This window comes from Perognathus longimembris, chromosome 23 (assembly GCF_023159225.1).
Source record: "Perognathus longimembris pacificus isolate PPM17 chromosome 23, ASM2315922v1, whole genome shotgun sequence".
NCBI lineage: Eukaryota > Metazoa > Chordata > Mammalia > Rodentia > Heteromyidae > Perognathus > Perognathus longimembris.
Genome location: NC_063183.1, coordinates 15,940,342 through 15,964,431, shown reverse-complemented (window position 1 = coordinate 15,964,431; position 24,090 = coordinate 15,940,342). Strand labels below are relative to the sequence as shown.

The window sequence follows — 24,090 nt, the reverse complement described above, 5'->3', positions numbered from 1 at the left end:
ATTTGTCATAATTTAGGTCACCAAGTGGGTGGCAAACTGATAGGGCTGTGCCAGGAGGGATTGACTCATCGCCATACTTGAGGTGGCTGGGATCTCTAGCTGTGAGGTCTCTGCAGGGCCAAGGACTAGAAAGGATGCCCTCTCCCTGCACATGGGCCTTTGGGTAGCTGTTCTGAAAAGTGTCGTGATATTCTCAGATGGCTATGTATGCTGCTTAATCCCTGCCATAAAATGCTATAAAATTTGCTCTTTAGAGTAATGACTGGTCCAAATAAACATTTAGACTTTAGGATTTTTTTCTTATACCTTTCATCTCAAGGTTGATGCTCAGAGATGCTTTAAAAGGTAATATTGAACTATCATCTCCTTTTACTGAAGAAGTAAAATCATTTATAAGACCATAGCCATTGGCAACAAGTTAGTATGTCCTTGAAGGAAGGCAATAACACCACCGTGTTGACTTTGTAAACATTGTCCCACCAAGGACCAGCTTTGAGAAGTGTTTGGCTGGTGTGTTATACCTCAGCTGGGAAGGAAATTGCAGAATTCCAAGAAGGTGGGAAGCTTCCAGGAGACCAGTACTTGTGTCACTGTGCCCATAAGAAGGGCAGTGGTCTGGAAGCTCTTCTGTCATCTTTGGGACTTTCTCTTTCTCCTGAATGCTTGCACACAAGTCACCTTCACAGGAAGGGCTTCTCTGACTGAAGAGAAGTCCCATCTTCTTCAGTGTGGCAATTTCTTCTTCTTCTTCTTCTTCTTCTTCTTCTTCTTCTTCTTCTTCTTCTTCTTCTTCTTCTTCTTCTTCTTCTTCTTCTTCTTCTTCTTCTTTCTTCTTCTTCTTGTCCTGGGGCTTGAGACTCAGGGCCTGAGCACTGTGCTTGGCGTCTTCTTGCTCAAGGCTAGCCCTCTGCCAACTTGAGCCACAGTGCCACTTCTGGCCTTTTCTATATATATGGTGCTGAGGAATTGAACCTAGGGCTTCATGTATATGAGGCAAGCAAGCACTCTTGCCACTAGGCCATATTCCCAGCCCCCAGTGTGGCTTCTTGAGGGTTTGTTTTGGTTTTTGTTGTATCTTCAATGCCTTGGCAGGGCAGGTGGCAGGTTCCAAGTGAACATTGTGGGCCTGGTTGAAGCTTTTGCTAGGTACTGTGTGGGCCGTGCTCTTTCACACAGTGTGTGTGATGATCCAACAGGGTTGAGGGTCTATAACAGCTATTGAGCTATTACCTGAAAAATTAGAATTAATTCTCTCTCTCTCTCTCTCTCTCTCTCTCTTCCCTCCCTCGCCTCCCTCCCTCCCTCCCTCCTTTCCTCCCTCCCTCTTTTCCTCCCTCCCTCCCTTCCTCCCTCCCTCCCTCCCACCCTCCCGTCCTTCTTGTCCTGGGGCTTGGACTCAGGGCCTGAGCATTGTCCCTGGCTTCTCTTTGCACAAGGCTAGCACTCTACCTCTTGAGTCACAGCGCTACTTCCTGCTGTTTCTGTTTCTGTGGTACTGAGGAATCAAACCCAGGGCTTCATGCATGCATGGCAAGCACTCTACCTGTAAGCCAATTCCCAGCCCTCTTCATTATTTTTATTAGCCTATATTAGTTGTACAAAGGGAGTTCATTCCATACATGCACATAATGTTCCCTGAAAAGACTCACCCCTTTTATCATAGAGTTCTTTCTTTCTACACATCACTTAGACTTTAAAATGAATAGTTTTCTTTCTGATTCATGAAGACTTGTATATTTTGGATTTGAAATCTTAGGGAAAGTTAAAACTTTAAAAATATGTGATACAGGGCTAGGCATATGGCATAGTGGTAGAGTGCTTGTCTCGTATACATGAAGCCTTGGGTTTGATTTCTCAGTACAATATATATATCCAGAAGTGGTGCTGTGGCTCAAGTGGTAGAATGCTAGCCTTGAGCAAAAAGAAGCCAGGGGCAGTGCTCAGGCTCTGAATTTAAGCCCCAGGACAGGCAAAAAAAAAAAAAAAAAAAGTGTTACATATTTAGAGGCTTATTTTTGCCAGTCCTGGGGCTTGAACTCAAGATCTGGGCTCAAGGCTATTGCTCTTCTACTTGAGCCATAGCTCCTTTACAGCTTTTTAGTTAATTGGAAATTACTTTCTAGTTAATTGGTGATAAGAGTCTCATGGACTTTCTTGCCCAGGCCGGCCTTGTACTGCGATCCTCAGATCTCAGCTCCTTAGTGTCTAGGATTTACAGGTGTGAGCCACCAGCGCCCTACCCTGTTTTTACAAATCTTACATTCTGAACATGTTTATATGCTCCCTGCTACTGCAGTCCAAACCCTGGGCCAGTTCATGCTCTGGCCTCAGGGCCCAGGTGTCAGGGCCAGAGTCTTCTTCTGCTCCCTTCCAGTACTTATCCACATCTGTAGAGCCACCCCACCACTTTTCAATTGCATGGTTTTAGAACCAGGAGGACAGGGAGCATGTCCCCAGAGCTTTGCTAACAAAGCAACTATATTTGCTGAGTAATAGGGTGAATAATGCAGTTAATTTACCTTATTTGAGAAAGTGATGAACAAAATGAGTAAATATAAATTGAGGAAATAACAGAAATGCCTTTGGTAAGTGTGGTGTAGTTGCAGAACTCACTCCATGTCCTGGGTGGTTTGCAGATAGTGCAGTAGGTTTGTTTTAAGGTCCCAGATCTCCCTGTAAGTCTTTCAGGACTGTGGAAATATGTGATCTGTGCAAACAATGCAGTGTGCCTGCTTAGCAGGTTGGATGACAGGCTTGGAGAAATTTCTGAGGGTCAGAGCACCAGTGTTCTGGTCATTTAGTTGGAGAGAGAAGATAGTGGTCAGGTGCTGGCGCTGCTGCTCTACCTCCTGTCAGGTTGTTTGTAAAACAAGGCACCACTCCCTAATCCTCCTAGACTGCATCCCTGAAATCCCTTATGCCTCTCATTTCTGGCTGAGCTTTCTATTTTATGCCAGCAAACCAAAGCGAGTTTGGCTTACCTCAGGTTCAGGGGTTACTGGGACTGCCATGATGTGCTGGTGCTTCAGGTGCTTCAGAGGTCACAACAGCAAAGAAGACAAATTAATATATGCTATGGTGCTGACCAAGTATGCTGTCAAAGCGAGGCTTATTGCTGCCTTCAGACCTTTCATTGAAATTTCACTTTGTGCTGAATCTGCTGCCAGGCATCTTAAAAGAAGTTAGTATTAGATGCCTTAATGTTTACAGATGGGAAAGACCTGAGCTGAAACCTTCTCTTATGGCCGGCTCTGAGAGGTATAAGGAATGCAGTTCTTTAGTTGTCTCAATCCCAGCTCAATCACCTAGAGGGTACAGTGCTAAGCTTGGACTCATGATGGGAGAAGGGAGCTTAGAGCTCCTTTATCTATTGCCGAGTAGAATGGGGGTTGAGGTACACTGTGTAAAGGTGATTCTTCCCTAAAAAAAAAAAAAAAAGCTACTTAAGCAGATTTCTTCTGTATCTGTGGATTGGGCAGGCTCAACCAGGACTTGTTCCATTCAGGTTTCTAGTTGTGTTTGTATTCTACAGTGGGTTGCTGAGCCATGAAAGAAACAGGGTGTTCTTCATAGCAACAGACTTGGGCCTTAGGTATGTCTTTTATACCTGTCTTGTGCTGAGAGTTTACCTTACAAGTTGGCTTATTTTTATTTTTAGCTGGTACTGGGCTTTGAATCCAAGGCTGATCAAGGCCACTTCTTTTTTTTTTTTTTAAATAAAGCTCTTTATTTTTATTTATTTTTATTTTTTGGCCAGTCCTGGACCTTGAACTCAGGGCCTGAGCACTGTCCTTGGCTTCTTTTTGCTCAAGGGTAGCACTCTGCCACTTGAGCCACAGCGCCACTTCTGGCTGTTTTCTATATATGTGGTGCTGGGAAATAGAACCTAGGGCTTCATGTATACGAGGCAAGCACTCTTGCCACTAGGCCATATTCCCAGCCCCTCAAGGCCAGTTCTCTACCACTTGAGCCACACCGCCAATTGTGGCTGTTTGCTGGTTCATTGGAGATAAATCTCACATACTTTTTTCTGCCTGGGTTGGCTTCGAACTGTGATCTTCAGATCTAGGTTTCCTGTGTAGCTAGGATTACAGGTATGGGCTTCCAGTGCCTGGTTTACTTTGTAAGTTCAAGAAAATTAAATCAGAGAAATTATTGGGTATAACCTTACAGCAAGTGAAATGTCAAAGGCTGGCATTTGGAAACAGCATTGTTAAGCAGAGTTCCAGCCAAAGCCTATGTTGTGACCAGCTGAGCCAGAAGTCCAAGAGAAATTAGACCAGAAGGCAGGGCTGGTGATTGGACACAGGCCCTGGGTGTCTTCCCCCACTTTCTATTGGAAAGGTTAGGTGAGGAGGGGGATGGAAGACTAGCTGCCATTAGGATGATGTCTTCCATCCAAGCATTTGGAGTTGTGCCATCTTCCCTGGGTTGGCATGTCTTAACTTTCTGCTGCTGAAGAAGTGGCTGTGTCACCTTAGCCTGAAGGGGTATGCCTGCTTCCCTCTTTTCAGCCTCCATATGGCCTTATCCTTGCAGTTTTCCTCCTACCACTTGTGCAGCACCTTAAACTGCTCCTATTCTCCCTTCCTTGGACTCCTACTAGGCTCTTGGTGCCAGACGTATGTTCTATGTGCTGCTTATTCCCCACTCTGCTCCAATTCAGTGTTCCTGGATTTAAAGTCACACCCATGATTCAAATTTTATACAGTTTTTATCATAAATCTAAGCTTTTATCATTTCCTAAACATCACATTAGAATTTTTAATGTGCCTCACAGACTGGACAGCACTTTACTCCTTCTTTAGTCCCACCAGCCTGTGTGTATGTTGTCTGCTCTGAGAGGTGGCTGCACAGTACTGAGCTCTGGAGAGGCCACTGAAGATGCCACTGAAGACCTGAGAGCAGAATCTGTGAGGCCAGCACAAGTTCTCAGTAGGAACTGTTGACCCATGGGTCCAGTTTTCTTTTTGTTGTTGTCCCTTTCATTCTAGGATGTTTAACAACATCTCTGCCACTAGATATCAATAAAATGTTTTCTCCCTCTCCCATATATGACAACCCAAAATGTCACGTAGGGGACAAAAGCACCTTGATTGATAGCCTACCCCTGGGATAGAATATGGCAGGGTATCTGAGTTGGAGCTAGTGGCATTAATCATGGTCACACCTACAAGAGGTTGCTATGAGACTGCATCCGTGACCATGCTGGACATATATACTGGACATCTGCAGTCCCTGGAGGAATGGCTTATTTAATGGCCTCTTTGGCTGACTCAGAGAGTCTCCTGCATTGAAACTGGTCAGCATCACTTCTCTTCTGATGCTTGAGTTCTGCATTGAAAATGGCTGCTCAGAAATGTATGTCTGTGGTTGACTGAAGTGGGTCTTATTTTGCTACCCCTTGATAAACAGCACCAGTAACACCAGAACACATCGGTTGTGTCCTTTATATCTCAGCTTCTCATGGCACCTTCTGTCTTCTCACACACCCGCTCAAGTGGGTTGAGTGTTTTCCATGGCACTTACTGTCCCATTTGCGGACTAGTGTTGGAGAGGAAGCAGGCAGGGTTTGTGCCCAGTGATGCTTTGTTTTGTTTCTGAGTTAGTGCTCCCTGGTGTTTTAGGATCTGCTGGGGTAGGTTGAACTGTCCACAGCACTGGCATTTCTAGCAAGCCCCATGATCTGGCTGGCAAGTGCCATGGAGTACAAGAGCTCTTGGCTGCATGGCCTGGTTGGCACCTAGATAGAGGGACTAGCAGAGCCCAGGACAGGTGTGGACATACTCTTCCGAGGTCATTGCTGTCCTGTAAGGATCTGTTCTGGAGGCCTTCATTGTATGGAAGCCACTCACATAGAAAAGAAGAGCTGCAGGCTGGGGATGTGGCTTAGTGGTAGAGTGCTTGCCTAGTATGCATGAAACCCTGGGTTCGATTCCTTGCTACCACATAAACAGAAAAAGCCAGAAATGGTGCTGTGGCTCAAGTGGTAGAGTGCTAGCCTTGAGCGAAAGAAGCTCAGGGGCATTGCCAGGGCCCTGAGTTCAAGCCCCAGGACTGGAAAAAAGAAAAGAAGAGCCGGGAACCAGTGGTTCATGCTTGTAATCCTAGCTACTCAGGAGGCTGCGGTCTGAGGATCACAGTTCAGAGCCAGCCAGGAAAAGTCTGTGAGATTCTTTTTTTTTTGGCCATTTTCTGTATATGTGGTACTGGGGAATTGAACCCAGGGCTTCATGTTTATGAACAAGGCAAGCACTCTTGCCACTAGGCCATATTCCCAGCCCCAAGATTCTTATCTCCAATTATTCACCAGAAAACCAGAAAACCATTGTGGCTCAAAGTGGTAGAGCAGTAGCCTTGAGCAAAAGGGGCTTAGGAACAGAGCCCAGGCCCTGAGTCCAAGCCCTACAACTGACAAGAAGGAAGGAAGGGAAGGAGGGAGAGAGGGAGGGAAAAGAAAAGGAAAGAAAAGAAGAGAAAAGGTTCCCTAGAGATTTGCCCAGATCTGCTTCTAGTGATCTGTGTTTTTCAGTAGACTATCCAAGAGTCAGAACTCTTATTAAAATTAGCAGTCAGGAAGTTTCAGCTAAAGGTAGTTTTTCTTGGTAAGTGATCCTGAGGTCAGCAAAAGCATTCTTTGTTGTTTTTCTTCCCTCAAAAGGGTGTTTGATACTAGGGTCATCTGTCTAAGAATAGCCAGTTTGATGGGAGATGTCAGGACGTGTGTGTATGCACGCGCGTGTGTGTGTGTGTGTCCAGTCCTGGGGGCTTGGGACTCAGGGCCTGGCTTCTTTTTGCTCAAGGCTACCACTCTACCTCTTGAGCCACAGTGCCACTTCTGGCCTTTTCAGTTTATGTGGTGCTGAGGAACCAAACCCAGGGCTTCATGCATGCTAGGCAAGCATCATAAGCCACATTCTCAGCCCACATCTGGCCTTTTGTTGATGTGGTGGTCCACCTGCTGCCTGCAGTGACAGTTCCTCCGCTATTGTGGCAGGCTGTTTGGAAACTTACTACTTGGATGTTACTTATATAGCACAAGGTAAGGCTGAAGTCCTGACTACCATAAAGAAGCAGTATTGTTCTCCACCTTGATCAATAATTTTCCCTCCCTTCCTTTCTCCTTGTCTCCCTCCTCACCTCCCTCCTTTCCTACTCTCTCCTACCCTCAATACTGAGGCTTGAGCTCAAGGCTTCATGCTCTCACTTAGCTTTTTTGCTCAAGGATGGTCCTCTACCACTTGAACCATACCTTTACTTCTGGCTTTTTTGCTAGTTAATTGTAAATAAGAACCTTTTCATTTTTCTCTGCCCAGGCTGGCTTTAAACTGGGATCCTCAGATCTTAGCATTTTTAGTAGCAAGCATTACATGCACGAGCCACTGGTGTCCTGATCCGCTTCTTGTGTTTTGCTGGTTAATTAAAGATGTCTTTTCTGCTCATACTGGCTTTGAGCTATAATCCTCAGATCTTAGCCTCCTGAGTTGCTACAGTTAGAGCATAAGCCACCAGTGCCAGAGTAAGAACTTTCATGTCAGAGGGAATAGCTCTGTGGTGGAGTGCTTGCCTAATGTGTGAGACCCAGAGTTTGGCCCCTAGTATCAATGTTAGCGACTACTTGTTGGATCAAGAGGCATGCGAATGCATAGTTAGCTCTTCCATCCAAACTGTGACTGTCCTAGTCTGAATTTAATGTCTGAGATTTTACTCAGTATGCAATTGTCAGTTTTTAGGAAACAACTCATTTTCTTGAATCTCTAAATTAAGGCATCTTTCACTTGCTATGTCACTTACTAGCCCCTGGCTGACTGCTAGCTCTGAAGATCTTGTCAGGTTATGCTTGTCTCTGGCTGGAAATCAGGGGTAGGCCTGACCCCTTTACCTGGTGGAAAAGCAGCTGGATCCATCTTACAGGAGAATAGTGTTGCCATGGGCCTTGCTTGACAGGGGACTTGAGCATACCAAAGAACTTAGGCTAAGGCTTGTAAAAGTGCCTGTGTTGACCTGACTTAACTTGGATAACCAAGGCATGGCCAGGTCAATTCCCAGTAATAGGAGTAGTGCTGGCTCCTTCTGCCTCCCCCAACATATGTCTCTGCAGGTTAGCCTTCTTCTGCTGTTCCAAAGTACTGACCTGAGGGTTTGCTTAGAAGGTGGCTGGGGAGACTGCTGTGTCCAGGAGCCTTGTAAGGTGCACTTAGAGTGGCATTGTACACAGTCCATCTGTGAGCACAGTCCTGGTGGATCACAGTCCTTGCTGGTCTTGAGCCTGGGGACCACTTTTTCCTATTTATCATTGCTCCTGAAGGTAAACAGTTCTTGTTGATCTCCAGAGGGAGAGTTGTGAGAGTCAGTTTAGATTTGTGTTGTAAGTTTGGTGATAGGGACAAATCATTATGGCATTGATAGAACCTAATCATTATGGTATTGTCCAATCTCTGGCTCCTCTTGTGGAGTATTTATGGAATCCATAGTCATACTTACTTATTGACCATCCAGAGAAGCTTTCAAGAAAATAGCAGCTTTCCATAAATAAACATGATCTTTGAGTACCCAGGCTAGCTAGAAGTTTTAGGTCTCTGACTACATATGGGCCAAGAGCTGGTCATCCTCAGGAGCCAACAGCAGGTCTTATATTTTGGGAGGGTGGAAATCACTGAGGTTTGGGATGCTGGTGGAAAAAGCTATGAGTGTTTTCACTGATTCCAGCAGTGTAGAGGACTGTTTCTAGATATTCCACAGATGCTGGGCTGCCAGTCCTCCTTTTCCTCAACACAAACCTCTTGGTTTCAGTTGTGTTTGACCAGGCTTTTACTGCAAAAAAAAAAAAGGTAAAAATCTATAATCTCACTATCTTAACAACCATTTTCCATTTTGTCCGTGTCTTCTGTGGAGAATACTTACATTTTTGCAGTGTTTGTAGTCATCTAATTTTGCATTTCCTTATACATATATTTCACTTTTTACTTAGAATGAATTCCAAAGTTATAGAAAAGTTGCCAGAAAAGTACGAAAGATTCCAATATACCCTCAGCCCAAATTCACCAATTTTGTACTCATGCTTTCATAACTTTTTATATCTGTTTCTGAAGACTGCGTCGTATTCTTCAGTGTCTAGGCTAGGCACAGTAATATACAGAAGTGTCATTTTTCTCTTGAGAGATATTAGGCAGTTCTCTCTTTTGTCATGATACTCAGAACTGCAGTAGATATTTTTTCCTCCAGGTATTGATGATGGAACTCATGGCCTCTTACATGCTAGGCCAATGTTCTACCACCGAACTACACTCTAGCTTCTATTAAAAAACAAAACACACAACACGCACACACAAAACGAGGGCTGGGAATATGGCCTAGTGGTAGAGTGCTCGCCTTGGATACATGAAGCCCTGGGTTCGATTCCCCAGCACCACATATATAGAAAATGGCCAGAAGTGGCGCTGTGGCTCAAATGGCAGAGTGCTATCCTTGAACAAAAAGAAGCCAGGGACAGTGCTTAGGCCCTGAGTCCAAGTCCCAGGACTGGCCAAAACAAAACAAAACAAAAAACGTGTGTGTGTGTCTATTCTTTTGTAAGATTTTGTGTTGTTTTTGTAGGTCATGGGGCTTGAACTCAGGCCTGGATGCTGTCCCTGAGCTTTTTGCTCAAGGCTACTGCTCTACCACTTGAGCCACTACCATTTTCCACTTCTGTACTAATGGTTTCTTAGTTGCTTAAGTGGAGATAAGAGTCTCATGGCCTTTCCTGCCTGGGCTGGCTTCAAATCACGATCCTTAGATCTCATCTTCCTAAGTAGCTAGGATTATAAGCATGAGCCACCAATGCCTGGCTCTATTATGATATTTTATAAATCTAACCTTAAAATACTGTTGACTATACCAGCTGCAGGTAGCCCATTCCTATACTCTTAGCTACTCAGGAGGCTGAGATCTGAGGCTTACAGCTCAAGTCAGCCCTGGGCAGGAAAGTGTTGAGACTCTAATCTCCAACAAACCACCCAAGTCTGGAAGTGGAGCTGCGGCCAAGTGGTAGAGCACCAGCCTTGAGTAAAAAAGCCCAGGGACAGCGCCCAAGCCCTGAATTCAAGACCCTGTTTAGGGATGTGCACACATGTGTGCATACACCTGCACACACACACACACACAATACTATTGACTAATTTTTTTAGATTGAGTTTCTAGGAAGAAGTTAAAGGAGGGGCTGGCGAGGGACTGGCAATATGGCCTAGTGGCAAGAGTGCTTGCCTCGTATACATGAAACCCTGGGTTCGATTCCCCAGCACCACATATATAGAAAACAGCCAGAAGTGGCGCTGTGGCTCAAGTGACAGAGTGCTAGCCTTGAGCAAAAAGAAGCCAGGGACAGTGCTCAGGCCTAGGACTGGCAACCCCCCCCCCAAAAAAAAAACAACAACAACCAAACAAAAAGAAGTCAAAGGATTTTGTATGTGGAAAATGCTTCCTAGTATTTAGGTTTTTCTTCAACTTACTAACCCTCTACATCTGCAGGTGTTTGGTAGGTCCCTCATTTTTATGCATATGCTTTTATCCGGAGTGAATATATATTTTCACCTTGGAATGAATGATGGCCATAGCAGACCCATCGAAAAGAGAAACCTGTCTCCCCTGAGCCATGGAGCAGGTGCAGAGTTCCTGATGAAGCTGTTTGGCCAGTCTGTAGAGGTGTGCTTCTGGGCCTCCTATGGGGAGCCAAGGCGCTCTCGCTGCACTGCAGCACTGCCCAGGCGCCTGGCTGTTGTCACCATCTGCTGCTTCCCTTCTCCACCTCCACGTTCATCATGTTTGGGTCACAGGATGTTCCTTCTAGATTTGTTTTTGTCCTTGTTAGGCATTTTGTGATTTTTTAGATGAGTAGCTCAAGTAGCTCTTCTCTTTGGCTGAGCTGCCATCCAGGCTTGCTCTTGCCCATTGTGGGCTCACATATCTTTCCCATGCTTGATATGGTTACTGCTTTTTTCAGAGCTGAGGCTTCTTCATGATTCTCACTGTGTACCTTTCTTATTCACCTGGAGGAGTATAAAGAAACATTCAAAGAATTTAAGGGAAAAAGCTATGTGTCCACACGCCCTTGTTCTCATGAACTGATATTAGCCATTTAGTCTTTTCAGCTATTTATTTTTGTGCTGGTACCGGTACTTGAATCCTGGTCCTCCGTGTGTGTGTGTGTGTGTGTGTGTGTGTGTGTGTGTCGCTGCGGCGGTCCAGTGCCACTTCCAGTTTTCTCGTGGTTTATTGGAAATATGAGTTTTAAGAACTTTCCTGCCTGGGCTGGCTTTTAACCACAATCCTCAGGTCTCATCCTCCTGAGTATCTAGGATTATAGACATGAGCCACTAGCACACCTGCCTTCCCTTATCTTTTTTTACTCAAAGCTAGTATTGTACTTCTTAAGCCATGCCTCCAGTTCCTTAGCCTTCTATATTATCATATTGATAGACTTTTTAACATTTTTTATATCATTACAGTCCTATGGCTTTTCTCAGTGTAATTTTTGTATTTGAATAGGCCTCATCTTGGCCAGTAAAAGCTTTGGCAGGCTACTGTCCTGTCCTTCTATCCTGTGGGAACCAGTGGGGAGGCCCCTGGTTTTCAGATACATTGTGGGTTCCAGGACCACATTGAGAAGTCCAGTGCCCTCTTTCTGTAGTGGGAAGGACTATTAAGAGACTAGAACCTGGGTGCCTTGATTCCGATTCCCTCCCTCCCTCCCTCCCTCCCTCCCTCCCTCCCTCCCTCCCTCCCTCCCTCCCTCCCTTCTTCCCTTCTTCCCTCCCTCCCCCTCCCTCTTTTCTTTCTTTTTTCCTGCCAGTCTTAGAGCTTGAACTCAGGGCCTGGTTGCTGTCCCTGAGCCTCTTTGTGCTCAAGACTAGCACTCTACCACTTGACTCACAGCACCACTTCCTGCTTTTTCTGTTCATGTGGTACTGTGGAATCAAACTCAGGGCTTTATACATGCTAGGCAAGCACTCTACCACTAAGCCACATTCCCAGCCCATCATGTTTTCTTTTATAGTTGAGCCAGTGTCACTACTATGAGGACATACTATGGTTAGAGCTGAAAAAAAAGCTTTTATGATGTGGGTACAATTTTGTGTAATGTCAGTTTGGCTTCAAGCATTATCTGATCCTTTCTCTTTCCCACTTCTGTTTTTGTTATTTAATTATCTATTTATACATAACCTCCTTTGTAGCTCAGCCTGGCCTGGAACTCAGTATCTTTCTGTCTCAGTCTCCTGTGTGCTGGAATAACCAGTGTGTACCACCACAGGCTTCCATTTCCATTTTTTAACTGTGTATCATCTTTCATATTACTGGGTATCAAATCATTTTGTTCACAATTGCCAAATTGCTTTCCAAAAACATTTTAACAGCAACACACGTTTTGGGTGCCAGCTACAGTTGTATGTATATGCTTGCTTTATCAAAGTCTTGCCAGTATTGGGTGTCTGTGTATATTGTACACATATTCAATCATTGCTTTTATCTACTCTTCCCTCTTAATTAAAAGTGGTTGTCTTAGCCTGGCCTTGAGGGACTAGTGAAGACTGTAGGGCTGAGGGAGAGATGAGGACTTAGCCTTGCCACATCTGGATGTGAACAGGGGAGAGAGAGAAGAGAAGGGCTGGCCCTAATCATAAAGGCAAAGTTTCAGATGGGCTTCCTTGCCCTCAGCAATGTTGAGACAGGGTGTGGAATCATACTGTGGGCAGTCTGTCTGCTTAGGGTAAATGAGCTGCTTAAGTTTTACCTCTCTCCTTTGTGCCCACAGTATGATGCTGTTCCCATTCAGTCCAGTGTGGTGTTATGTACCTGTCCGTCTCCATCAATGGTGAGGACCCAGACTGAGTCTGGCACAGCCTCTGGCATTTCCAGCAGTGTCAGTAGGCAGGGATCTACCATGGATGGTACCACAGCTGAGTCCCGGCCAAACACCAACCCCCTGCAGCATGCTGCCCAGCCGCCTCCACAGCCTCGTAAGAAACGGCCTGAAGACTTCAAGTTTGGGAAAATCCTTGGCGAGGGCTCTTTTTCAACAGTGAGTATGTGTTGTACTGCTTGTTAAACAAGCTTGTATCCCTCGCAGGGGCTGATCAGAGGGCCTGGGAGCTAGGACACCTGACTCCTTGCCACAGATCATCTTCTGCCACATGGCCTCTGGAGTCTTGGGAGGGTGTGGATTCCCTTAGTAGATCTCTTGAGGAGTGTGGCTAAAACATCTAAACTTGATTTTTGTAGATGAAAGCTGTACAAAGCATCTTTTGTACAGGTGACATGTACCTGAAGTACTAGTACTTTGGAGGCTGAGGCAGGGTGATTGCTTGAGCCTGGTCTGGGTAACATTGTGCAACATTGTTTCAAAAAAAATCTCTTGATTTTTTTAAAAATTTAAATTAAATTTATGGTTTTTGGCAATACTGGGGTTTGAACTCAGGGATTTGCATTTGCTAGGCAGGTACTGTGCTGCTTAAGCCATGCCTCTAGTCGTGTGTGTGTGTGTGTGTGTGTGTGTGTACACAGTTAAAATTTCATTCTAACCTAGTACCAGCAGTTTACCTTCTTTTGTATCCCCCCACTCATTGTGAGGCCACTCTCCCTACAAGTTCCTTAGGTTGAAAGTTAGTCTAATGTTAGTATCTCATCAGATTTTGGTAGCATTTAACTACCTTTTTTGTATCTGGTTGATTGGTTGGTGTTTTGTTTGCTTTGATATGTAAAGTAATATGCCTTGGACATTTGTTTTCAGTTTTATAAACATAAATATAACCTTAGTGTTCTTAATCACTTTCATGAGATCTAACTTCTATCATTTTTTCCTCTGAAACTGGCAACCTCAAGAAATGTTTGAGGTGGAGTCTGTGAGTCTAGTCGTTTTTACAATTAGCAGAATGCTCAAGTTACACTCTTAGATAAGAAGTATTTTGCCAGGAATGGTAATACATGCCTCTAATTCAAGCTACTCAAGTAAGGCAAGAAGATCTTGTACTTAAGAACAGCCCAGTCACAAAGATAGTGAGACCCTGTCCTAAAAACAAAATGAAAGCAAAAAGAACTGGGGACATAACTAGATAGATCCTGAGTTCAGTCCACAATATGACCAAAAAAACATTTTTTTTTTTCTTCTTGCAGTGCTAGAGACCAAACCTGGAGCACTGTGTATACTAAGCAAGTGTCAGGGTCTGTGCTGTCAGCACAAAAGAGCCTCCACAAAAAGAGATTCCCACATGGGTGTCCTCCTTTCGTGGTCTCTAATCTCACATGGGCACTGGGAGAGTTCCTGAATCACCAGTCTTTCTGGCTTGGCTCCTATGAAAAAATCCATATGTGAAATTTATTTTCTCTCTCTCTTTTTTTTACACTTACAAAAGATTCTAAAATACAAAGAACAAGAACTATAGTTTACCCGTATTTCCAACACCCTGTTTAAATTATGGTTAAACTTTCTTTTTCTTTTTCTTCCAGTCCTGGGGCTTGAACTCAGGGCCTGAGTATTGTCCCTGGCTTCCTTTTGCTCAAAGTTAGCACTCTATCACTTGAGCCACACAGCACCACTTCCGGCTTTTTCTGTTAATGTGGTGCTGAGGAATTGAACCTCGGGTTTCATGCATGCTAGGCAAGCACTCTACCGCTAGGCCACATTCCCAGCCCCAAATTAATGTTAAACTTTTACAGCCTCCCTCCCTCCCTCCCTCCCTCCCTCCCTCCCTCCCTCCCTCCCTGTGTGTGTGTGTGTGTGTGTGTTTATTTATTGTGTGCTCATCCTGGGACTTAAACTCAGGGCCTGGGCACTGTCGTGGAGCTCTTTTACTCAAAGTTAATGCTCTACCACTTTGAACCATAATGCCACTTCTGGTTTTCTGGTGGTTTATTGGAAATAGGAGTTTTACAGACTGAGCTGGTTTTGAACAATGATCCTCAGATCTCAGCCTCCTGAGTAGCCAGGATTACAGGCATGAGCCACCAGTGCCTGGCTCTATTTCTTTCTTTTCTTTTTTCTTCTTTCTTTCTTTCTTTCTTTCTTTCTTTCTTTCTTTCTTTCTTTCTTTCTTTCTTTCTTTCTTTCTTTCTTTCTTTCTTTCTTTCTTTCTTTCCTTTCCCTTCCCTCCCTCCCTCCCTCCCTCCCTCCCTCCCTCCCTCCCTCCCTCCCTCCCCTCCCTCCCTCCCTCCCTCCCTCCCTTCCTCCCTTCCTCCCTCCCTTCCTTCCCTGCTCATTCTCCTCCTCCTCCTCCTTCCTCTTCTTCCTCCTTCCCCCCTCTCTCCCTCTCTCCCTCTCTCCTTTTCTTATTTTGCCAGTCCTGGGGCTTGAACTCTGGGCCTTGGCACTGTCCCTGGCTTGCTCAAGGCTAGCACTCTACCACTTGAGCCACAGCACCACTTCTGTCCTTTTCTGTGTATGTAGTACTGAGGAATTGAACCTAGAGCCTCATGATGCTAATCAGGCACGCTACCCCTAACCCACATTCCCAGCCCTCTATATATTAAAAACACTTTTTTTGTTACTATATTGTACAGAGGGGTTACCACCAGGTAATGGGTACATTTCTTTTTTGGACAATATTACCCCTTCCTTCACTTTCCCCCAATTTTCCTGCCCTTACACTTTTAATTTAGATGATCTTAATTAGCAATTTTTGTGAAATAACTTTGTGTTTAGAAGGATTGTGTTGCCCTTGTGGGGAAAAAAGCCTCAACTCTTTTTTTTTGTTTGTTTTTATTATCAAACTGAATTACAGAGAGGTTACAGTTTCATACATTAGGCATTGGATACATTTCTTGTACTGTTTGTTACCTCGTCCTCTTAACCTGGGGATTCTTATCCTCACTGCCCCTTGTAAGAAGAGACCACTTTCACTAACTACTATGACAGTTCAGTGAAGGTTCTCTCTTGTCTGCAGCTTTCCTCTTTTATTTTGACTAAAAATGAGGATTTATTTGGGGTATTAGCCTTGACCCTGGGTTTCTACAGGTATGCAAGAGAGGCACTATCTTTCCTGGGTGCTGCAGTCATCCCTGTGCTGTTTTGAACCCATGCTGAGTTGCTTGGGGACTACTACAAGCCTGTTTGGAATCTGCAGCCCTACATCTCAAATTAGGTGTTACCTGCCAGTATTTCTCACCATTCCTGAAATAGACAGCACTTAGAATTAGAGTTCTGGAGTGGGTGAGGGGAGAGTATGCACGTAAAGCAGTATAGTTACCAGCTGAACAGAATATTGACTTGGTAGAGCCTAATGCTGGACAGTGGGCAGGCCTCTTGAGGACACCCTGATGTCCATGGTCACTTCTGGTGACATGGAGGACATCACGAATCACATATGATTTTTCTAGAAGATCCTTCTGTTCCTGTGGGAAGCCTGCTTATGAAATGGTAGACAATAGAAAGATTACATAAATATTGCCTTAGAAAGGATTCTACTGAGTGACAGATTCTTTCCTTTTCCTGTGTAAGAAGCCAGCATTTGCTTGTGGCATGTTCTTCCAGAAAGATCTTTTGAGGTTTTTCACCAAAGTACATTTAACCTGAAGTCATTCCTAATAACAACAGGCATCTCACAGTGCTCTTCCAGGACCATGTCTGAGGAGCCCATCACAGACTGGGACTCCGAGTCACAGTATTCCCACAACACTGTGGCTTTCTCAAGGTTTTTCTGCAAGGCCCAGGGATTTCACGGAGGCACATTTCATCTGTTCTCCAGTCCTCCGGCAGTCCATCTTTAGGTGTCTTATGAGACACGTGCACATTCTAGCCATGGAAGGGTAAAGCTCCCATGGCAGAGTAGTCACTGGCATGCTTAAGCCAAATGTGAGATCCACCAACTGCTTCCACTTTGCCTCAGGTGTGCCTAGAGTTTACTAGTGCAGATCAGTCTTTTCCATATCAGGGAAGCTGTGTTGGGTACTCTGTTCCTGAGGTGGTGGCAGCTTAGTATATAGGTGGCAGCTTAGGTGTATACGTGGCAGGCAGCATGAGGGTATCCTGGAAAGGTGAACTCCTGTGCTGGTTTCTTCTCCTTTACCTTTTATACCCATGATCAAGTTTAGTCATCAAATGAATTGTAAGCTTACAGTTAATATATCCTGAAAGAGCATATCTTTGAAGTTTTGTTTGTTTTCTGTGCTGGTCCTGGGGCTTGAACTCAGGGTCTAGGTGCTGTCCCTGAGTTTTTTTTGCTCAAGGCAAGTGTTCTACCACTTTGAGCCACAGTTCCATGTCTGACTTTCAGTAGTTAATTGGAAATAATCTCATGGGCTTTCCTGCCTGGGCCGGCTTTGAACCCAAATCCTCATAGTAGCTAGGATTATAGGTGTGAGCCACCAACACCCAGTCTCTGGTTATTTTTTGAGACAGGGCCTTGATCTTTGCTTGGGCTGCCCTGGACTGTAATCCTCTTCATCTCTGCCTTCCAAGTAGAATTACAAGCATGAGCCACCAACACCTGACTGAAAGTTTTTGTTGTTATTGTTGTTGGTCACGGGGCTTGAACACAGGGCTTGGGCACTGTTCCTGAGCTCTTCAGCTCAAGTCTAGTGCTCTACCACTTTGATCCATAGCACCACTTCCATTTTTCTGGTGGTTAATTGGAGATAAGAGTCTCACAGACTTTCCTGCCTGGGCTGGCTTTGAACCAGGATCCTCAGATCTCAGCCTCCTGAGTAGCTACCAAAGAAGTTCCCAGGGGGAACTACCAGTTCCACTGGTAAAGTGCTCGCCTCGTATACATGAAGCCCTGGGTTCAATTCCTCAGCACCACATATATAGATTAAAAAAAAAAAGCCAGAAGTGGCGCTGTGGCTCAAGTGGTAGAGTGCTTGCCTTGAGCAAAAAGAAGCCAGGGACAGTGCTCAGGCCCTGAGTCCATGCCCCAGGACTGGCAACAAAAACAAAACAAATAAACAAAGCCAGCTTGGAAGTCCTGTTAAAAAAAAAAAAGTTCCCAGTACCCAATTGCTGGTAGTATTTGGAAATGTTAGCCTAGAAGGTTCTTGAATTTATACTTAAACTATATATACTAAGATGACTACTGAAAGTTGACCCTTATGAAAGCAATGGGGAGTTTGTTGTTAACTGTTACAATGTGATGTTAACTGTTATTAACATGATCGGTGGTTCTCTGTTGTTTGTTAATGGAGGACTTAAAGTTTTTAAATATAATTTCAAGCCTTGTAAGGGGAAGTATTTGTCAGACCCTGTTTCCTGGTATGTTTTCCTTTTCTTTTACAAGGTGCTGTAAAGTGTGTTTCTTTTCATTTTTCTCCCCAAACCAGGTTGTCCTGGCCCGAGAACTGGCTACCTCCAGGGAATATGCTAGTGAGTACTACAGTGAGCTGTGTATCTGGGATTTGAGGCTAGTCAGCCTGTGTACACATGGCAACCCGGGTGACAGGGTGGGGAGGCTTCTATTATAAATTTGGAGTCTAGGGCATGACTGGTCTTAGAGACCATGAAGCTGGTATAAGTGAATGATTTTAGAAGAACTACAGTGTCTCCCAGTTACCTTTATAAATTGTATCTCCAGTATATTTTTTGTACCTTTCCCAACTGTAATAACTTATTTCTCTCTACCTTAAGTTAAAATTCTGGAGAAACGTCATATTATAAAAGAGAACAAGGTCCCGTATGTAACCAGAGAGCGAGATGTGATGTCACGCCTGGATCACCCCTTCTTTGTTAAGCTTTACTTCACATTTCAGGACGATGAAAAGTTGTGTATCCTTTGTGTGATCAGTGCTATCTGAAATCACATCACCTGCCACATCATTGTTTTTTCTCACAAGTATCCCCTTCCCTGGAATAGAAAAGGATAGATCCCTTCTCCTTTGGGACTCTCAGGGATTGATAGAATGTTGATGTCTAGGTGGTACTCTCTGTCCTCTAATGTCTGTCTTCTACCTTTCCCTCCATCTCTGTTGCCAATGCTCATACAGCAGCCTTTTCAACTTTTCTTGACTTTCTCACTTAGGTAGCTGCCTTGATTCCTCCCTTTTGTCTCTTGGGTCCCCTGTTACTTCACCTTTCTTTGAGCCCGTGAGTTCTCTGGCTGCTGAACATCCAATGGTCTAGTTCTGGGCTTTCTTGGAGCTCTTGAACAACACTATTGGTTATGAAGCACTGTTACTAGTCAGCCATGTGTCACTTCAGGAATACCTGAGACAGCCATCTTTATCAAGGGAAGGGGCTTGTTTAGCTCACAGCTTGGAGGCTGAATGGCCAAATGATATGGTGCAGGTTGTGGCATTGTGGTGTGTGGTAGATGGTGGATGGTGGAACATGTATGAAAGAGGGGTCACATCTCAAGCCAGGAAGCTGAGAGAGTGGTAGAATGGGGAGAATTACCAGTTACCAAGGAACGAGAGAACTGCCTCCCATCTAATGACCCAAGGACTATCCATATAGGTCCTGCCTCTTAAAGGTTCTACCACCTTTCATACTGCCACCCTGTGGTCCAAACTTCTAATCACACTGTACTCCTGGGAGATACCCAAACTCTATGCAGTTTTGACATCACACTTTTCTCCCACCATCATTGCCTAGATGAGGGTGCTCTTGCTGTCTGATTTTCAGATGGGACTGGCCAGAACTGGTGGATGTGACTCTAGGTCTTTGTCTAGTGGTATATGTTCTTGATCATCAAGACAAATTCCAGAGTCCTAGGTACATTTATCTTCCATAAGCATGAGATCAAATAGAATTCTGCCCTTCACTCCAAATCCTTAATGTTCATTGTGTTGAGAAATGACTGCAAGATTTACCCACATACCTGCAGAGGTAAGGCAGATCCTGGGGACATCCTTGCCACAGGCTGACAATAGGCAGATGGATTTACAGAGGAACCATTGAGGCTCTTCACCGGATACAATGAGGGAGAGTAGGAGAATGAACACAGAAGAAGCCCATCTGAGACAAAGTACCCCGATGCAGCTCTGGCTCAACTGTAGCCTGAACAGTAAAGAACCTTTCTCCTCAGGTACAGATTAAGACTGAAGCTGAGGATGTGGCTTAGTGGTAGAGTGCTTGCCTAGCATGCATGAAGCCCTGGATTTTATCCCTCAGTACCACATAAACAGAAAAGGCTGGAAATGGTACTGTGGCTCAAGTGGTAGAGTGCTAGCCTTGAGTACAGAGAGGCTCAGGGACTGAGCCTAGGCCCTGCGGCTCCAGGACTGGCCAGAAAAGAAAAGATAAGACTGAAGTGGTCTTGAATGTTGTTGCTCGCTTTCTCCAGCTCCTGCCAGGCCTGTCTGTACCTATTTTTCCACATGATACAAGGTCACAGCATGGAAACAACAGCATTGCTGTTGACCTCAGGGCTAAGTTCTGGTCCTATCTTTAGCTTTGTTTCCTTTGAGTCTCTCCCAGCACATATCTCACAAATAGATCAAATGAATCAAGAAACTGAGAAAATGGTTCTCTTACACAGCTTGTCACTTTTATGCAGAGAAGGAACAGCTGCATGTTTGGACTGTTAGTACAGCACACAGTGCACAAAGGTTGAGGCAAGGCTGCCCTGTGGGTTCAGTTAGGATCCCATCTTCCTAAGCTGTAACTCTGCACTTGAAGCCGCCATGTGTTGCTTGTGCCTTGGCCAGGGATTGCCAGTGGGCCTGACAGCCATCTAGTGGTTCCCTCTCACAAGCCACAGATGCCTCTGGGGATTATGTGACCAGAAGTGCAGACTGTGCTGAGATGCCATCTGTACTTTTATAGGAACTGTGTCATTATACTCTTAGAAGGAATCCTGCACTGATGCCTGGTCTTGGAGCTGGGCTTGGATCTGACTCAAAAAAGAACAGCTGTCTTGGGGGCACAGGTACCTTCAGTCTGCATTTAATAAACATTTCTTATTGGGTTAAGTCGATTAAAAAAATCTTCCTTATTCTTCCTTAACTGTATAATATTCAGATTTTGGCCTTAGTTATGCCAAAAATGGAGAACTGCTTAAATATATCCGCAAAATTGGTTCTTTTGATGAGACCTGTACCCGATTTTACACAGCTGAGATTGTGTCTGCTCTAGAGTACTTGCACGGCAAGGGCATCATTCACAGGTAAGAGAGCTCCTCAAAGGCAGTGCTCATAGGACCCTCCCTGTAGTGATTAGGATTAGTGGCCCTGTGGCCTATATGCTATGGCTGACACCCAAACCAGCCCTCTGGGGCTAGCTCTAGCTTACTTTGTGGTAGATGTGATGGGGTGCCTGGTGGCAACTTACTGTGAAAGTTGAGAAAAGGCTGAAAGTGGAAGGAATCTGTACGTAGTCTTGTACCATGAAACATCAGGTCACCATGGCTCAGTGTCTTCCTGTCAAGGCAACCACTTGTATCATCTGGACTGGTACTTTTTTTTTCTTCTTCTGCCAGTCCTGGGGCTTGGACTCAGGGCCTGAGCACTGTCCCTGGCTTCCTTTTTGCTCAAGGCTAGCACCCTGCCACTTGAGCCACAGCGCCACTTCTAGCCATTTTCTATATATGTGGTGCTGAGGAATCAAACCCAGGGCTCCATGTGTACAAGGCAAGCGCTCTTGCCACTAGGCCATATTCCCAGCCCCTGGTACTTTCATTTTGTTACTTTTAGCTTTGTGTCTTTTTATTTCTGATCTCATTTCCCAAGAGTTTATCCTGATAACCTCAAATTGAATGTGTTCATAAGCTCCTTATGAATTGAAGAATGACAGGTTATTTCTGCCTCAAAAGTTTATTAAAACTGATAAATGTAGTTATGAGTTGATATAATTTGATTGTCATTATTGTATGCATTTTCTGTTCGTTTCGTGTGAACTTTGGGGCTTAGATTCTTGATTTTTAATCTGTAAATATGACCAAGTATTCATCAGTTATGTTTTATTACAATGCAGAATTATAATGCGGCTCTTTTCACATGTAAAAATCTACTTTTACAGGGACCTTAAACCTGAAAACATTTTGTTAAATGAAGATATGCACATCCAGATCACAGATTTTGGAACAGCAAAAGTATTATCTCCAGAGAGCAAACAAGGTTTGTGTGAGTTTGATTTCCAGTAGAACCTGACTGTGCTTAAAGCTTAGAGCAACTTCAATAAATGTGTTGCATTATGTCTTCTTTATTGTTAATGCAGGACATCATGATGCCTGTGCTGGTGGCCTGCCACAGGGTCTTAGGCAGCATGTGTGGGTCTAGTAGTGGAGGGAGAGAGGGAGGCTCTGGTGGTTCATGATTCTCCAAAGTGCCAGTGTACTAGGTATGAGATTGGCTCCTGTAGATGTTGTTGGAAATGTCTCAGGAGACATGCTCTTGGACTCTGGTGCCTTCTGCCTGCCTGTCTCTCTGTGTGCCCTTCAGCAGATGCAGATACCTGTAGTGGCCCGAGCATCTTGATTGTAGCATCTATAAAATTATAGGAATGGGGGCTGATTTTGCTGCTGGTTATGTCTTTATGTACTTGCTGACCTTCCAAGTCCTGTCCTTTTGAGTTAGCATTTGGCCTTCAGTACCAGAAGGAGGTTCTACAAAATTGTAGCCTACTTGAGTCAGGAAAGTGGCCAGAGCCATCTAGAAGCCAGGGAACAACTGACTGACTTTCTGATGCTGACTGAATGGAAGCTACACACTCCAGAGGTATAAAGAAATGCAATTAAACTTTTTCTGTAACCTTAGTAGAGAGGATGTGGTCTAAGAGGAAGGGTGTTGACATGTGGGTTAATAGTTGATCTTGCAAAGGGGTCTTGGCCCTGATGTATGTGTTCTTGTGGTCATGAGAGCTACTTGGTCTCTGCCTGCACTTAGGGTCCCTGTGAGAGAAAGACCCTGAAGGACAATGCTGGGGAATGCGTGCTGGCCACAGGCTTAGGGCAGGGGGAGGGAGGGGTAGAGGAGAAGGAATCTGACAGAAGCATCATGGTGCCATGATTGCTTTCTGAAATGGGATGTGGCATTGAAATGTGGTGGTGCTTCAGCTTCTCCATCAATGCAAACTGGTTCTTGGAAGCTGGAAATGATAATAGCCAGGTAGAGGAGGAAAACCCATTTCAGTGATATGCATTCTGTCCACAAAATGCTGCTGGAAGGAGCTGATGGCTTCTCCTACAGGGAACCTTATATTTACCCCTGGTAATATTCATTTGGAGAATTTATGTTCAGGTTCTGTCTGTGCTTGACCTCTGTCTAGGCCCTGAGGGGCCTTGGTTGGGGAGTTCAGCAAGTTCTAAAGTGTCATCCCTGGGGAATGATACAAGGCTTGGAATTGAGGAAGATGCTCTTGTTTTGTTTGTTCCGATGGCATAGCTTTGTGCCCTGTTTCTCCTTCTGGCACTTTTGTTTTTTTAACCATCACAAATAGGCCTTTTATTTGTCATTATTAAAACACTGAATTTTAAACAGATTCGTGGACAGGTGGTTTGCATCCATCAGCTCGCTCAACTTTAGCACCAGTCTCATCCCCAGTAGCTTTTCCAGAATTACCACCTTCACCATGCCACTCCATAAGTTTTCCCAATTCAAACTTGGGCTTCTTAAGCATTTTTACTTTTCTAACAAAGACATCATGCAGTGGGTAAATAGACTGGCAAGCCTTTTCTACATCTTTCCCAATGCTGTCTGGAATCTATTTATGAACTACTTCTTTCATGTCATTTGTCTGCACCTCTTGGGTCATGATTTCCATCATCTTCTGGATCTGGCGGACCTGCTGATGCTGAGCATAGGAAGTCTTGCGGATTTGATAGTTTTTTAGTAAAAACCAACACAGAACAGATGAAGCAAATAACCATCTGTAGTCTTGACATCAACATGAGCTTCAATCTGGTCTCCACTTTTTGACCATGGAGCACATTTTGTCTCGGGTGAGATTCGTGCCATGGATGGTCAGGCAGTTCTTGCCTTGAACATCTTCAGTAATTAACTTGAATTTTCTAAATGCAACTTTATCATTCTGCACATCAGCAAAGCTCACTTCAGACACCCAACCCTTGAGGCTATCAGATGCGATTTTGGTTCCTTTAGTCCTCATGACTATTGTTTTTCCAATATTCCTTATATTGAACATGGCAGGTGCTTTCACATCATACAAATCTTTCTTAGAAAATGGATCACCAT

General features: G+C 44.5%; 1 protein-coding gene across 3 annotated transcripts in view; it reads left to right on the top strand.

Moving 5' to 3' along the window:
• Nucleotides 1-24,090, top strand: part of Pdpk1 (3-phosphoinositide dependent protein kinase 1) — a 69,952-nt gene that overhangs the window by 29,541 nt on the left and 16,321 nt on the right. For 2 of the 3 annotated variants that reach the window (XM_048333050.1, XM_048333053.1), the window contains exons 2-6: nt 12,791-13,057; nt 18,286-18,328; nt 18,590-18,727; nt 20,921-21,065; nt 21,917-22,014. In XM_048333050.1, coding sequence (XP_048189007.1) covers nt 12,791-13,057; nt 18,286-18,328; nt 18,590-18,727; nt 20,921-21,065; nt 21,917-22,014 — 691 coding nt within the window. Of the gene's footprint in view, nt 1-3,532; nt 3,593-12,790; nt 13,058-18,285; nt 18,329-18,589; nt 18,728-20,920; nt 21,066-21,916; nt 22,015-24,090 lie in introns of all 3 variants that reach the window. The other variant, XM_048333052.1, reaches the window with a different exon arrangement.